At 44.0% G+C, this 17,015-nt stretch overlaps 1 protein-coding gene across 1 annotated transcript; it reads left to right on the top strand.

Moving 5' to 3' along the window:
• The first annotated feature begins 2,469 nt into the window (after positions 1–2,469).
• On the top strand, positions 2,470–8,571 carry si:ch73-248e21.7 (leukosialin). The gene is made up of 2 exons (XM_039764985.1): positions 2,470–2,850; positions 6,238–8,571. The coding sequence occupies exon 2, from the start codon at positions 6,357–6,359 to the stop codon at positions 7,719–7,721; it is 1,365 nt and encodes a 454-aa protein (XP_039620919.1). The 5' UTR covers positions 2,470–2,850; positions 6,238–6,356; the 3' UTR covers positions 7,722–8,571.
• The last annotated feature ends 8,444 nt before the right edge of the window (positions 8,572–17,015 follow it).

Below are 17,015 nucleotides of genomic sequence, written 5' to 3'. Positions count from 1 at the left end.
CTGTGTGGGTGTGAGTGTCAGTGACGTGTGACCGTGAACAGGATAGATAGATAGATAGATAGATAGATAGATAGATAGATAGATAGATAGATAGATAGATAGATAGATAGATATGAAAGAATCAATCAATCTATCTATCTATCTATTGTGGAAGATCAGCCTGGTGACAGACAGACACTGAGACACACAATGTCTAAAACACAAACGCTTATTAACTCTCTTCTCCTACACAGCACACAGTGCACATATTATCAATGATAAAGCTCAGTCCCTTTTCTCCTTCTCTCTTTTCATTCTCGTCAGCCGCCTCCACTCCTCTCCTCACAAGCTCTGTTCTCTGCCTCCCAACTCTGGCTCCCCAAATGGAGTGAGGCAGCCCCTCTTATGTTGCACCCAGATGTGCTCCAGGTGCGCCCTGATGAACTTACTGCAGCACTTCCTGTTGTGGTGAATGTGCTGCAGTCCAGGGCTCCGGCATTGTCCAGGCATCCCCTGGCGGTGGCCACGGACCCCAACAGGGTTGAGCTTCCAAGCTCTAAATCTGTGGCGCCGATACAATTCAGAGGTGGCTGCCCTCTTGAGCCCCGGGGGAGATATTGCCCCTCTCCTGGTCCTTCCCTTCTCCAGGTGTCCCGGTGGGGGAAGTTCCCCGGTCGTCTGCCACACTATCAATCTATCTGTCTGTCCTGTCAACTACACTAAAATTTAATGTCTATGTTTCTACAACACAGTATTTTTTCTACCTAATCCTGCCTACTATACTAAATTCTATCTATCTATCTATCTATCTATCTATCTATCTATCTATCTATCTATCTATCTATCTATCTATCTATCTATCTATCTATCTATCTATCTATCTAATCCTGTCTACTATACTCAATTCTATCTATCTATCATATAGTGCCTTTCACATCCATCTGTCTGTTTATCTTTTGCTATGGCTGTCTGTCTGTCTCTCCATTTACTTTAATTTAATGACATACCATACCAGAAAAACTTGTCCACCTGAAGCTAAGCACATTCGAGGCCCGCCAATACATGGATGGGAGTCCAACCTGGTGTTTACCCTGAGGTCTGGTTGTGGATCCTAATGCCCAGTGCAGTGACGACGACACTTTGCTGTATAATTGGTGCTGTTTATCAGATGAGACGTAAAGCTGAGGTTCTGACTCTCTGCGGTCGTAAAAGATACCTGAGTATCCTTCATAAAGAGATGTCCTGGCTAAATTGCCCACCATGGCCTAGTCGTTCTGGACCCCCAATCATCACATCTCTAGTTGGCTGTCACTTACCTCTTTACCACCTAATAGTTAATGTGTGGTGAGCACAAAATGGCTGCCCTCACCTCATCCAGGTGGATGCTGCCTCTTACTGGTGGTTGAGGTGGCCCCCCCACTCACTATGCAGAGCGCTTTGAGACGTGAGAAAGGCGCTATTATTATTTCTTTTATTAATGTTGCTTATGAAGAGGCCTAATTTCCCAAATAAAATGCATTCACTTTGATTTCTTTAACAAGATGACAGTGCAGTTTAGAGTTCTAAATGACAGTCAAGTTAATTTTGACAAGTGGAGCCCGACCTTAAAACTAATAATCATACTCATGAGATGATAAACAAAAGGATTTTACAACAATAGACAAAAGCAGTTTGCTTGAAGGGACTTGTAACCTTTGGAGGTTCATCTCATTTCTTTTCTCATAAAAATGCCCCGCTGCTTACGCGCTGACGTTTCCATTCGCATGACTGCCTGACTGACTGACTGATTGCTTGTTTTATTCATTCATTCTATTTTTACACCCTGTACGTCCATTGGCTAAACTTCACTTGGACGGGGTGCCATTCTGTCGCTGGGCTCCCAGCTCCCACTCACACTCCGGTTAGCGCTTTGACACTCCCTGTTGCAGTAAAAACCTCTGAGATAAACTTGACGGGCATTGCAGTTTTGGCTTAATGGGTGGGGCCCTAAGCCAAAGTCGGTTAATAATAGGCATGTCGCTAAAACTGTACATAGGCATGGGGAGAAGCAGAGGGAAAATAAAGCAAGAAAAGAGATACTGAAAGGAGAACCACACGAGAAAGAAGAAGTGAGCTTGGTTTTCTCAGCCTGTCGTTCTGATAGCAAAAAACAAGAAATGTGAGATCCAAGCAGCTGACTGTACTTGACGGTAAGGGGCAAGCCAAGTGGCGCGACAGCCCTCAGGGCCAGTTGAACGCGAATAGACCTAAGCTGGCAGACATGCTGCTGGTGTTGGTGATGGAGAGTCCCACAGTTTCTTTAACCTGCTCTTGCAGGATGCCGTTGGTGGCAGTGCCGTGACTCACTTTCAAAGACACACATTTTTCCAGTCCCTCACAAAACCACAGAGCCGAAGGGAGGAGTTGAAAGTTTCGATTCAGCTCTTTGGTGGCAAAGCATGTGAGCCCTCCAAAGAAACCACTGCACACGGACGGGGCACGCAAACCGACTGGCACCTGACCGCGAGTTACCGACACCATAGGTGCCAACTGCCCTACCAGGATACGTTTATAAATGGGAAGGGGGGTAGGGGTGTCTCTCACGCATTCCCGGCAGCTTGTACTCCCCACATGAGTGGTGCCCCCTCCACTCACTCCTGGGGGTCTCACTCTGACCGGTGACGCCCCGCACCTCCTGTGCTGTCAGCCTGTTACTTCCTCTGAAGTTGTGTTCTTTTCATGCTAATCAACAGGAAGCGCGCGCTCACCACAACAGCACAGAGCAGGGCGCACACTCGAGTAGGAGCTGCCGAGGGAGACGGTCACAGCGCCAGCGTGGAGGTGACACCCGAAGACTCAAGGAGCCCAGTGGGATGGCCTACTGCTAGTCTGGTGAGTGTGGTATACAATCTGTGGCTTTCTCATCCTCCTGTGCCCAACTCACCTCAGCAAGCCTGTCTTCGGGGTCGCGTGCTGTCAGCCACCTGTCTGCCACTTGGGTTCTGAGGGGGCAACGGTCCATGATGGTTATCACACAGGCCAGCAGTGCAGAGCATGGTGTGTTACTGCACTAAATGGCCGCAGGTATCCATACAGAAGAGCTGGAACTGCAAATCTGGACATCCAGAGCAGGTCCAACCTCTGCTGCTACTGTTGGGTGTGGGCAAAATTTCACTTGCCGCTTGGCGGAGCGTCTGGGTAGGAGGACATGTGGCAGGCAATCAGAGGCTTCGACTTTGATCATCAAAAAGGAAGCCCAGTTCTGAAGCTCTAAATCTCAAAATGTGGGACAGGATGGACACAGAGACGTAGCGCTGTGGACATCTGGGGTTCACTTGCAAAGATCTGGGTGGCGTAGGGGTCTGAATTCAAATCCTGTGGAGTTTGCGTCTTCTCTCTGTCGGTTTTCTGCAAGATGCCCTCCCACATTCTCACTGGGCCTCTCTAAGCTGGCCCAGTCTGGGAGTGTCTTGTAGGTTCAGCAAGCAAATGGATGGAGAGATGGATGGATGGATGGATGAGTTCACAAAATGGATGGCTTGGACGGATGGCGATTTAAAGCCTACCAAGAAGGATGGATGTGGCAGTGTGTGAAAATGCAGTAGTGGTGGCTCGCTGGTTAGCACCTTTGCCTCAACACGTTGGGCTCAAATTCCGGCACACGCAAACTCTGACGCAAAGATCAAAAAATTAGTTATGAAACAATTAAATATACAAACTCTCACGTCAAAAGTGATGCGCTCATGTTTTAAAATTATCACTTGTTGACGTAATGGTGATCTGCATTGGACAGCAGGAATGGGGAGTTAAAGTCAATTCTATATACAGATGTAGTGAGATATCTCTGTGATGCTGCAACATTGTTGTATTTCACTAAAGTTACATTTCATTCAATTTAAAATTATTGGATAGCATGTTGGGCTCATATTTTAATAGGAATTGAGTTCAAACAGCGTTCAATGGAAGGGCCACTGAAGAGCAAAGGCATCATTTGGAAAAATGTTTGCATTTCAATAACATTATTATTTATAGCACCATTCCCTGAGTCCAGACTCAAGAGCACTAGAACAAGTTCACAGGTAGGTTACAAACTGATAATTAAATACTGCATACACATAACGGCAAAGGCCAGTTTAAATACTCAGTAACACAAATTGATGTAAAAGGAGACAAACATCATCTATTAAAATGATCAAGGAGATAAGGCCAGGTGACAGTAGATAGATCGATAGATAGATAGATAGATAGATATGAAAGGCACTAGATAGATAGATAGATAGATAGATAGATAGATAGATAGATAGATAGATAGATAGATAGATAGATAGAATTGGTATAGTAGGCAAGATTTGAATAGATAGATAGATAGATAGATAGATAGATAGATAGATAGATAGATAGATAGATAGATAGAATTTGGTATAGTAGGCAGTAATAGATTTTAGTGTAGTATGAGTTTGAATTCCATGCCAGTCATTGTATGTGAGGAGTTCCATGTTCTCCCCATCATTGTCACATGTACAGTACATGTACCCTATATCTGTATGAGGTTTTGTAAGGCTTCTTCCATTAAATAAAATGACATCATTTTTTTTTAACGTCTTCTTGCTCATCATAGCACTGGAAAGTGGCAGCATGTTGCAAGCTAGTTGGACATGCAAGTAAGAATTTCACTGGACTTTGTGCATGACTATTCTATGATATATTATACTCTACTATATTATGCTTTACAATACAAATCTGTACTAACCAGTTTCATGTCATACTATGCATTACGATACTATAATATCCCATACTCTGTTATACTAAGGAATACAATACAATAACATGCTATATCATAGAGGACACGGATTGACTGAGATCCTGGCCATCACAGATGGTGTACTCTTACCTGGTACACCTCTTACCATCCAAGGTATTCCATTTCCCAGTCGGGAGGATAACAGAGTGGAAGACAGGGATGGCTGCCTCTCAGGTCTGAGTATTCCCCATAACACTGGGCGCAGCGTGTCTGTGGCATATCTCCCAGTTGCATCAGAGTTGTAGTTCTGCAGGGTAGCCCTGGTGAGGTCTTTGGGAGCTGCTAGAGGGTCTGGGCTAGCGGTCTGGCCAAAGGGTGACTCCTCGTAACAGTGCTGGCATGTCAGAAGTGCTTTCAGTGCAGGTTAAAAGGAGCTCTCCACCTCACCCAGAGAAAGAAAGGAAAGGATAGGAGAGGAGCAGAACGATTTGTACTTGTGCTTGATGGGTATCGAAGAAGAAACCTCTAGGAAGGATTTTTGTCCCAATAAAAGGTTACTTGAACCTGGGAATGTTCTTGGTATAGCTGTGTCTGGGGTCCTGAGATGCCCCCTACAGGTACAACTATGCTATACTATATAATCCCATAAGCTACTATCCCGTACAAAAACATGCCATTCTCTATTATTGAAGGGGTTTTCAAGTTCAGCCCTGGCTCCCCCGGTGGCTGTAGGTTTTAACTCCACACAATTTCTCCTTTTTGTTGGACTCCTCCATTAATTAAGTACAGTAAGCTGACATTTCTTGGTTTCTGTGTAACTGCAAAAAATACCAAGTGGTTTATGCTAAATGATTGCTGAATAAGGCTAGCATTTCTGCACCCTAAATGAGGATAAATTCATTCTGCTTATCTCCCTGTTCAGGGAGGGAGGGGCAAGTGTAGCCCACTGAAAAATGAAAAAGCCATTACAGTCAGAATCCTGACTGGTCATGTTGAGTGTCCTCCTTTAGCTCGACTGACTATAGTAAAGGATATTCTGAATCCAGAAGCACAAGTTTATGTCTAGCAGCTCTGAATTTGAATGTGCAGCCTTTGGGTTCCAAGATGAAATTCTCACCGGTGACACTTGGAGGCTCGTTTGGGTATTCAGTCAGGTGGGAGAAGTTGAGTATAGTAAGGCTGAAATGAAGAGAGCTGGCTGTGAAAAGTAAATGCTCTCAGTGTCAGAGGCCTGAGTCGTCACTTTCTTGGGCGAGGGGTCCTCCTGAAGCTTAATTGGCTAAGATGGTTGGGCTCTGCACTCTGAATCCAGCGACCCAAATTAAGGTCCAGTGGCTCTGAAAGGTGCGCTGGCTGTGTAAATTTCTCATCAGTGACAGCGGTCAAATGGACTGCATGACAGGTCGATCAAGACAGGGAAGGTGACAATTAACTGGCATGCAGGATGGACAGGAGACCCACTGTGTGAAATGATCTGGTAGAAGAAGTCAGGAGGACAGTACTGACCTCATTAACACTTCCCTCTTGCCTTCCTGCAGGTCCCTTGCAAACAAGAAGTACGTGAAGCTCCTTCCCTTGTTGTAATCAGAGTGTGAGATCTCATTGATCTGGAGGTCAGATTAGCTTCACCCCCCCGCCCCCCGACCCCACCACAAGGATGAAGCTCCTCTGCTACCTGCTCCTGGTCACTCGAGTGGTTTTTGCTTGGAACACTAACGACTCAGAGTCAACCACTCACAACGGCATCAGTGATCACAGTACCATAGGAAATTTAAGTGAGAGCCAAACTACAGGAATCTTTAAAGGGGAATTTCAAACAGAGGGAAAACCAGAAAGAAAAACAGAGGCAGAGATGGCTCTGAAGGTTTCAACGCTCAATACTACCCCAGTGCCAATCACAGAAAAACATATGGTGGAAACAACAAGCAAGGTCTACACTACGGCTGAGCCCTCTACCATGGAACGTGCAACGGATAAAGTAGAAGAGACCAATATCATCACAAAATCTTACTCCACACATTCTGTACCCTCGAGTAACTTACTGTTGGGTCTATCAGCCACTAGAAGTACCACCAAGAGTGAATCCAGTACAAATACCCCAGTAGGAACATCCAGACCTTCTTCCGTGGACTCTACAACCTTGACTAAGTCAACGCTGGTACTACCAACCACTAGTGTGCCCACCAACAGTACATCAAGTAAACAGGTCACCAGCAAGCATCTGCAAACAACTCCACTGCAATTGTCACTGTCCACTTCTACCACTGTCAGCACTCCCCTACTTAGTTCATCTGGTGCATCCATCTTTGAAGGAGAAGGTAAAGAGGAACGTAGCATTCCAACCATGATATCGACCAGCTCTTCTTTCATGGCATTAACCACTGGCAAAAATGACACAGAAAAATCCAGCAGCAACTGGACATGGATTGTTATCTTTCTTGTCATAGCCTTGCTTATTTCATTCTGTATTGTATTAACTTTCTGCATCAGCTGCAAGAAGAGGCAAAGGTCCAAGACCCTCAACTCAAGCCTGACCAAGAAGAAAAAGAAGGGTAAGGAGGAAGATGCCTGGGCGGGTCCCATGCCACTCAAGGAGGATAACGTCACTGTTGAAGATGAGGGTGGAGTCAGCGACAAGGTCCCCGATGCAGTGAACAAGCGGACCTCCCTCTCCACCTTCTTTGGGAAGCGCAAGTCCCGGCAGGCGTCAGTCATTCTGGAATCGGTCAGCATCCAAGAAATGAAGGACTTGAGCAAAAAGGAAGAAGACAACCTGAGCCAGCCTCTCTTGGGCCCACATTCGAATGGCTGTCCTTCAACGGTGGAAAAACCAAATGGTACCACCGCTTCCTCCTCTGCCCCAGAAGAAAATGGGTGTGTCACCCAAGCCAAGGAAGGACCGCTAAGTAATAACGTTCAGCCGACACCAACCTCTGATGTCCCACCAAAACCTGAAGCAGAGACCGACTTGCCTCCTCCTCCTCCATTGGCAGAGGATGTCATCTTAAAGACTTCTTTGTAAGGCTCAGAGTGGAAGATGATGCCACGATGGTTGCTCATCTAAGAGTCTGTGGCCACGTGGTGGTGGTACTGCTAAAAAGTGTATGGTTTTTCACCTTGTACTCCAGGAATTGTGAGATACCACTTGACTCAGGTCAGTCCATGATGGTTCCAAAACATGAAAGCTAAAGTATCCACTTACTGAAACCCCACCTCACCCCACCGTAAAAGATGGCATCTGAGGACAGCATATGGAGGGACTATGTGCATTTGGATGACCATCTGGATAGAATGAATGTTGAGTAACTTGTAGAATTAGTTATGTGGCTGATGGACAGTCAATTGATTGCTTCTTTCTTTCTTTCTTTTTCTTTTGTTCGTTCGTTTCGTAGCTAAGACATTACATTTTCGGATTTGCAAAGTGCGGCACAGTAACTTCAGTACATTATCACACAAATATTTTTACCCATAACACATATTTCATAATTAAAGCAGGAAATTGCTCTAGCTGGTGACATATTAGATATGTGAAACCTTCAGGCCGCAGGTTTTCACGCCATGGTTACATGCAAAAGAAGAAGGTGTCCAATGTAAAGGATTCAATGGTGCAGTAGGGTGAATTGCGCCCCTCCAACATCAAACCCTTTTCCACTTGATCTACACATGCAGCACACACACACACACACACACACACACACACACAGCTTCCCTTTGGGCCTCCAGCCGCCCCAGCATACTTTTTAAAGACAGGTATGGTATGGAGTGCAGATAAACAGGAAGCTCTGACACAACACATGCAAGGTTCTGTTTCACCACATGCAAAAGTGGGGCAGCAAATCAGCCTCACCCAGGATGCCGTGCACATGCTGCATGCGCACAAAAAGTGAAATGTGTACCACTCGTCACCTCGGAGCTCAGCCTCACGTCTCCTCTGCGTGCACATGAGGTCCTGACACGCCAGCCCAGTGTTCAGCCGCGCCTAATCGGGCCGAAGCAATCGTGTTACTCTTGTTACTCATTTTCTAAAAATGAATTGATGGATTAATCGACTACCTGTCTAAATCACCTGCTGCCACAGCTTCCTCAGTGACCCCTTAGCTCTCCTCCAACTCCCCTTTGTGTTCTCTTTTGTAAGTTTCTGTGCCTTAATGAATACGTTGGGTTTTCTTGGTATTTTGACTTTCACTTCATAATTGGATTAATTACTTTTTAGGTCTGTGGTTCATTTTATTGCAGTTTTTTTTTTTTTTGCTCATTATTTTTTTCCCTTTGTTTCTGTATTTTTGATGGCTTTGGATTTTTTTTTTAAAATTTTATTTACCATTACTGTATTTACTTACCGTTGCATTTTTTTTTATTATTACTTTAGAATTTTTGTTGTTGAAATTCTGCATTTTTGAATTTTGTAATTTGGACTCTTGAAATTCTTAATTACGTTTATAAATTAAGTTAAATAATTCAGTTTCATGCTTGGTCTGGTGGTTTCTCCATTATTTATAACATTCTTGGACATCTGTTAGCTGTATGTCTTGAACAACTGCGGTGGGTTGGCGCCCTGCCCGGGGTTTGTTTCCTGCCTTGTGTCCTGTGTTGGCTGGGATTGGCTCCAGCAGACCCCCGTGACCCTGTAGTTAGGATATAGTGGGATGGATAATGGATGGATGGATGTCTTGAACAATTTGAGTTAAAAAAAAAATTAACACATACAGTATATACAAATGTATGCAAATATTGCCTAAGTGTGAATATATGAGGGACGTTCAAAACGTTTCCACAGAGGAGAGGGAGGAGGAGTAATTAAAAAGTTGGTACGATGCTGGGAAAACTACATCGAAAAGGAAGGTGACTAAGTAGAAAAGTGATGTCATTTGTTTTTGAAATTTATAATAAATAGAGTTTAAAAAAATTGTGCCAAAACCTTTTGAACTGCCCTCATATGTAGTGAATTCAGAAAGTATTCAGACCCTCCCAGTTACTACACCCTTTATTGTATTACAGATTTCATTTTAGATGGATTGATTTGCCCATCAATCGACATTCAATAACCATAAGGATAAAAGGTAGAAACATGTTTTTCAGAAAGGTTTGTAGATGTATTAAAATATCAAAAACTCAAATCATATGGGCGGCACAGTGGTAGCGCTGCTGTCTCACAGTAAGGAGACCAGGGTTCGCGTCTTGGGTCCTCCCTGCATGGACTCTGCATGTTCTCCGCATGTCTGCGTGGGTTTCCTCCCACAGTCCAAAGACCTGAAGCTTAGGAGAACTAGCGATTCTAATTTGGCCCCTAGAGTGTGATTGGTGTGTGCTCAGTCCTCTGAATTGATTTGTTTCCTTATTTAAAGGCAGCCAAACAGAAATGAGACGTGAAACGAGCCAACAGATGACCAGCTAAACTGGGGCTTCAAACTCCAACCAGTTTCTTAATGAGAAGCCAATTCTTGCTGTTAATTAAACCCGTTATTTAATTCCACGGCTTGTTGTTGCTCTCGTTCTGCCGCAGCTGCCATTTCCAAAACTGTTGATGTTCTGTTTGTCATAAGAACATCGTCAAAGTGTTTGGGTGAGTTGAGAGATCAACCTTACTGAGACCTTCACCTTTCTTTATTTTCAGATATTGTCTGATGTGGCGGCTTGTTTTGGGTCTCATTATTGTTTGGCTGCTAAGTAAGGAAAAAGAAACAACTAAAGGGCCTGAGTCAAGTTAATTAAAAGAAGTAATTAGCAGCAAAAACTGGTCACTGATTAAGAAGATGGTTAGAATGAAAACCTGCTGCCACTGCGGCCCTCCAGGACTGGAGTTTGACACCCCTGTGCTAGGGTGTTGTACCATGTTAGCCATTATGAATGCAGTGAAAAGTCGAGCACAATGACACCTTTTATTGGCTAACTAAAAAGATGACAATATGCAAACTTTCGAGCTTATTGTATGCTTGAAAGCTTGCATATTGTAATCTTTTTAGTTAGCCAATAAAAGGTGTCATTTTGCTCGACTTTTCACTACATTCAACACATTCCAAAGATATGAAGCTTAGGAGAACTGGCGATTTTGCCCCTAGTGTGTGATTGGTGTGTGTTTGCCCTGCAATGGACTGGTGCCCTGTCTAGGGTTTGTTCCTGCCTTGTGTCCTATGCTAACTGGGATAGGTTCCAGCAGATGCCCACGACCCAGTTGAGGACTAAGTGGGTTGGAAAATGGCTGAACAGGAAATGTATGTGTGTGTGTGTGTAATGGATGACATATAGAGACTGGCATCCCGGCCGGGACTGAACAGGGATCCTTACCCAGTGGGGAGGACAGTATAATGGAAGGACCAGGAAAGGCAATTTCTCCAGGACATTTTCTTCTCCAACATGTTAAGTGGCAGCCACCTTGGATTAGGATCCCTACTCGGACGCCCTCAGGGCATGCTGGAACCTGTAGTTCTGAGATGCGGCCCTCTTGGGTTCCATGGGGGCTGCCAGTGGGGGCTGAAGGGATTAACAGTCCCTTCTTTGTGGGACTTCCTATGCCGTAGCACCAGAAGTACTCCAAGATAAAAGAGATCATTCAACCTCGTCCAGGTGAGTTGGAGTTGGGAGGGGAGAAGGACACAGCTTACCTGGAGGAGTGAAAGGAGAGAAAGAGAGGAAAGGAATAGTGCTGTACGTCCTTTTTGAAGCCTTTAAACAAGGCACATGTGTAAATAAACCCGTTATTTATATTGGAACTGGTGTCTGTGTGGTTGTGTCTGGGGTTCTGTAATACTCTCTGGTGGTCACAATATATATTTAAATGGTGACAAGGTTAAGACTTTGAACTTCAAACAACGAGGTTGTGGTTTCAAATCCTGCTATGACACTGTGTGACAATGAGTAAGTCACTTTACCTGCCTGTACTCCAGTTAGAAAAATGTTGAAATAACTATATATTTGTAGGTATGTTGCATTCTGTGATCCCCACCCTGAGAAGACATGCAAGTTTTTGACTGAACTCTGCACAAAGGACAATAAACTTGAAGTTGTAGATTGCACCTGCTATAAAAGAACATCTGAAATTTAGGCCTGCACATTCCAAAGGGTCTCAGCCTTTTCATAAAATAAGACCCACACGCTGACAGGTACCTGTACCGTACATAAGCTCAGCCTGTTAACCAGGGGCATCTCCACGGACTTGTAGATTTGTCAACTCCTCCAAAACGGCTCCATCAATAGTGACAGAAGACCAGGGCGGCCTTGGAGCACCTAAAGTCTGTTATCGCCTCCTTCTCCTTGCATAACGTGAGCTGCTGCAGCCGGTTCCTTTTGCACCATTCACCAGAGTCGGGCAGACATGATGGCCAGTGGGGAGCAGGTGGTCTTAAGATGTTCCTAAACACAAAATAAAGGCCATAAAGTGAAAAACAGGAAAGACATACAAAAAGTATCAAGCAAATAAATACAAGAAGAGATTAAATCACTGGAAGAGGGAGCCATTGCATTCTGACTCACAGCCCACATATTTGCGGCCAGTTCCTGTGTGTGAGGAGGTGAACCGGAAAGGGGAGGAGTCAGTGAGCGAGGTCTTTCTAGTGACACGACCGGTCAGATGTCTTTTTTTATTTTCATCTCCTTAACGGTGGCCCTGCAGCAGATCGAGGCCAAGCCACAGGCAGCTGCTGTGGTCACAACTCTCCTGCAGAGTGAATGCTGGTGGGCAGGTGCTGCCTTGGCCCGTCTTCTTCGCCGACCCTGAAATGCCACAGGGCAGGGGGATTCCCAAGTTCAGTCCTGGTGTACCACTGATGAAATTCCAAACAACTTTACAAATAAATGGTTGTCTCACTTCTTAAGGGATCTGATTGTTTAGTCTTTTTCTTCTTTTATTTTGCAAACAGAAATATGTGTGCTAGTGCAGTTACACGTAAAGACACATTCTGAAATTTGCATTTTGTTGCCATATCTTTAAATTTTAAAAATTCTTTTTTGATAGATAGATAGATATGAAAGGCACTATATGATAGACAGATATGAAAGGCACTATATGATAGATAGATAGATAGATAGATAGATAGATAGATAGATAGATAGATAGATAGATAGATAGATAGATAGATAGATAGATAGATACTTTATTAATCCCAAAGGGAAATTCACATACTCTAGCAGCAGCATACTGATAATAACAATATTAAATTAAAGAGTGATAACAATGCAGGTTTAACAGACAATAACTTTGTATAATGTTAACGTTTAGGGGGGTGGAATTAAAGAGTCGCATAGTGTGGGGTCTCCTCAGTGTGTCAGTGGAGCAGGATGGTGACAGCAGTCTGTCAATGAAGCTGCTCCTCTGTCTGGAGATGATCCTGTTCAGTGGATTCTCCATGATTGACAGGAGTCTGCTCAGCCCGTCGCTCTGCCACGGATGTCAAACTGTCCAGCTCCGTGCCTACAACAGAGCCTGCCTTCCTCACCAGTTTGTCCCTCTTCTTTATGCTGCCTCCCCAGCGCACTACCGTGTAGAAGAGGGCGCTCACCACAACCGTCTGGTAGAACATCTGCTTATTGGAGATGTTGAAGGACGCCAGTCTTCTAAGGAAGTATAGTCGGCTCTGTCCTCTCTTGCACAGATCATCAGTATTGGCAGTCCAGTCCAATTTATCATCCAGCTGCACTCCCAGGTATTTGTAGGTCTGCACCCTCTGCACAGTCACCTCTGATGATCACAGGGTCCATGAGGGGCCTGGGCCTCCTAAAATCCACCACCAGCTCCTTGGTTTTGCTGGTGTTCAGGTGTAGGTGGTTTGAGTCGCACCATTTAACAAAGTCCTTGATTAGGTCCCTGTACTCCTCCTCCTGCCCACTCCTGATGCAGCCCACGATAGCAGTGTTGTCAGCGAACTTTTGCACGTGGCAGGACTCTGAGTTGTATTGGAAGTCTGATGTATGTTGGCTGAACAGGACTGAAGAAAGTCCAGTCCCCTGCGGTGCTCCTGTGCTGCTGACCACAATGTCAGACCTGCAGTTCCCGAGACGCACTTACTGAGGTCTGTCTGTGAGATAGTCCACTGGTGCCACCAGGTGTGAATCTACTGCCATCTCTATCAGCTTGTCCCTAAGGAGCAGAGGTTGGATGGTGTTGAAGGCGCTGGAGAAGTCCAGAAACATAATTCTTACAGCATCACTGCCTCTGTACAAGTGGGAGAGGGATCGGTGTAGCATGTAGATGATGGCATCCTCCGCTCCCACCTTCTCCTGGTATGTGAACTGCAGAAGGTCGAGGGCATGGCGGACCTGTGGCCTCAGGTGGTGAAGCAGCAGCTGCTCCATTGTCTTCATCATATTCTTTTGAATTCACCTTTTGGTGTGGATTTTACTCTTAATTGAATCCAATTATTGATGATTACTAATGAACAATATAGGCAGGGGTGCAAATGACTGAATACTCAAGGGAAGAAGCCACTTCAATGAGCTCATGAATAAGAAAAGGATTAAATGACCAGAATATAAAAGAAAAAACAATGTCTTAAAAAGGAAGACTCGGTTTTGGCTCACTGGCATGAGAAAAGCCCCTCATATGATATACAGTACTATTTGAACAATAATTCATGTTACACACACACACACAAACACACATGAATGCTTGTTACATTTCCCTAAAAATCAAGCAAACCTATTGTGTAATGTCTGGATTGACACAAACAAAATGGCAGCAACTGGGAAATGACAGCGTTTTGGAAAAAGGCAGGAATCCAGATATAAGCAGACGATGGGGTGGATGAACACCTACAGTTAAAGGTGGTCAGCAGGGCTGAACTTGAGGACCACTTACCGTATATACTCGCAGATAAGCTCTCCTGTGGATAAGTCGGGCCTTGAATTTACTGTATAATTTCCAGTATTTTATAATGTCGGTCATATAAGTCGAATGCAGAAAACTCCCGCTATCGGTCCAAGAGATTATGATATGCTAACACCCACCTGAGAGAGTAACCACGGAGCACACTGCCTTTTATTTCTATGTATTGTGCCTACGTGACCACAAATACTCAAACTGTTCTGAAGCGACGTTCGCACTGATTTGTGTTTTTCGCATCTCACACCCTCATACACCTTTATCGTGAGAGCATCCCTTATCTACAGTGGAGCGTTCGATCAGAAGAAAATATGAAGCTGCTATTAAATTAAAAGTCGTTGAAGCCGCTAAAGAAATTGGCAACTGCGCTGCTGCAACAAAATGCAATGCATCTGAGAAACTGATGTGAGATCGGAGGAGGTAAGAAGGGGGGCGTTTTGACAGCCTAAAAAACACACGTCGTCTTTGTTTGCCCAATTTTAAACTTTAGGAGCCTGAGCACGAAGGAGATCTCAGCCTCTTGGGCAAATTTAGATGCAAAATATCCAAAGGATCGGTCACGTCATTTGAAAGATGAGATGATTCACGTCACAAATGTGTATGATGCAGATGTTAAGGTCCGAAGGTGAGCACTGTGACCGTTGATATCATATCGTGAGATACACATACAGAAAAAAAAAAAAACGTAGCAAAAAAGATACGTCGACTCTGTTAGTAATTTTAATTCAGAGCTACCAGACCCTCCACACATCATGAGACACGACATGCGATACGATATTATATAAATTTAATTACGATCACGTGAAATTTCAATGTGATTGACGTCAAGCTTGAGTGTAGCATGGCCACGTCACTCGATCAGCTTGGGGAGGCAAAATTATCGTAGTACGGAGCCAGGGGGCCCAGCTGATCGGCCATAATTGTCAGGGGCCCAAGATTTTCTGGCAGCGGGGCTCTTTAACCGCAGCTTTGCACTAAACCAGCGTTTTTCAACTTTCACGTATTTGCAACCCGAGCTTTCATAACAGTTTTAATCACGCCCCCCTAACGTTTTTTTGAAAGGAGCCCACTAATACCAATTTGTTCTTTTTTAATTAATGATATATCATAGATGCATATTTTACTATACCTACTTAACTTTTATCGACATTTATCTAACTCTCTATTTATTTTTCTAGTATCAAAATGTAATTTAACTTAATTTATTTTGGTTTCAATAGATGTATTTTTCATATTTTTGATTCTTGTTTTCTTTTTTTCACATCTTCGCACCCCCCTTTTTGTTACTTTGCGCCCCCCCTAAGGAGGCCCACCCCACAGTTTGAGAACCACTGGCCTAAACACTTCACCGTATGCCCGGCACAATTTTTACACTGGATCTCCTAGATCATTTACCTTGGACCAGAATAAATTTAAAGCCTTTATCTATATTTTGACCCATTAGTGCTTGTCCTTTACCAAGGGCAATAAGAAACAGAAGCTGACATATTCTGCTCACCTAATTGCTCCTTTTTCCCAAAAACTCTAATGGCTGATCGGTATATGTTTTCAAAACAACATCACAAGGCTGTAATTTTACATTCTTTCTCTGGGAAATAACGGACATTGTCGCCTCAGTGTCCACTTCTGTACACATTTTAATGCCATTACACCTTATCATCACACGGTATGGCCTTCTGCACTCTCAGTCTGCTTTAACACAATAAAGGTCCATTATGTTTTGCTCCACTTCATTCACTAACTAACAAAGGTGCAGGACCCTTCTGCATAGAGGGTTCAGAATCCACCATATTTAATTCCTGTTCACACTGTCAAGCTCCCTCACGCTCTCTGCCCTATCTGGGCCCATCCTTTAACATACTGGTCCCGGTACCCTTGCTGATGCCCAGAGAGGAACTTTTCTGTGTGGGTGAATCATCCCAGAAATTAGACTGAAGTAGAGTATTTTTTCATTTGATTATTAACTGGTGGTCCAGGCTCCCTAGGAGTTACCCCCATACGGTTTAAAATTCTAATAGAAGCATGTGGGGTATCGTTTTTGACTACTTCAACATCAGTGATTACAAATATGATGTTATTTTTGACTGCTCATCCTTTACTAGGCCCTTATGGATCGTTATCAGAAAGTGAAAATGACAAATTTCTCTTACAATTGAGAATACTTAGACTTTAAACATTTGAACAACACAAAAACACAGAGAGAAAAAGCCAAATCTGACATCATGCCACACAAAACTCAAAAACCGGGCTGGACAAAATTATTGGCACCCTCAACTTAATATTTGGTTGCACGCCCTTTGGAAAAAATAACTGAAATCAAGCGCTTCCAATAACCATCAACAAGCTTGTGACGCCTCTCAACTGGAATTTCCGACCACTCTTCTTTTACAAACTGCTCAAGGTCTCTCAGATTTGAAGGACGTCTTCTCCCAACAGCAATCTTGAGATCTCTCCATAAGTGTTCAATCGGGTTTAGATCCGGACTCATTGCTGGCCACTTCA

Source organism: Polypterus senegalus, chromosome 10 (assembly GCF_016835505.1).
Source record: "Polypterus senegalus isolate Bchr_013 chromosome 10, ASM1683550v1, whole genome shotgun sequence".
In the NCBI taxonomy this organism is placed as follows: Eukaryota; Metazoa; Chordata; class Cladistia; order Polypteriformes; family Polypteridae; genus Polypterus; species Polypterus senegalus.
The sequence above is the reverse complement of the archived record's forward strand: the minus strand, read 5'-3'. Positions and strand labels throughout refer to the sequence as shown.

Coding starts and splice junctions, on each gene's coding strand:
- si:ch73-248e21.7 (XM_039764985.1), top strand. CDS start 6,357: ATGAAGCTCCTCTGCTACCTGCTCCTGGTCACTCGAGTGGTTTTTGCT.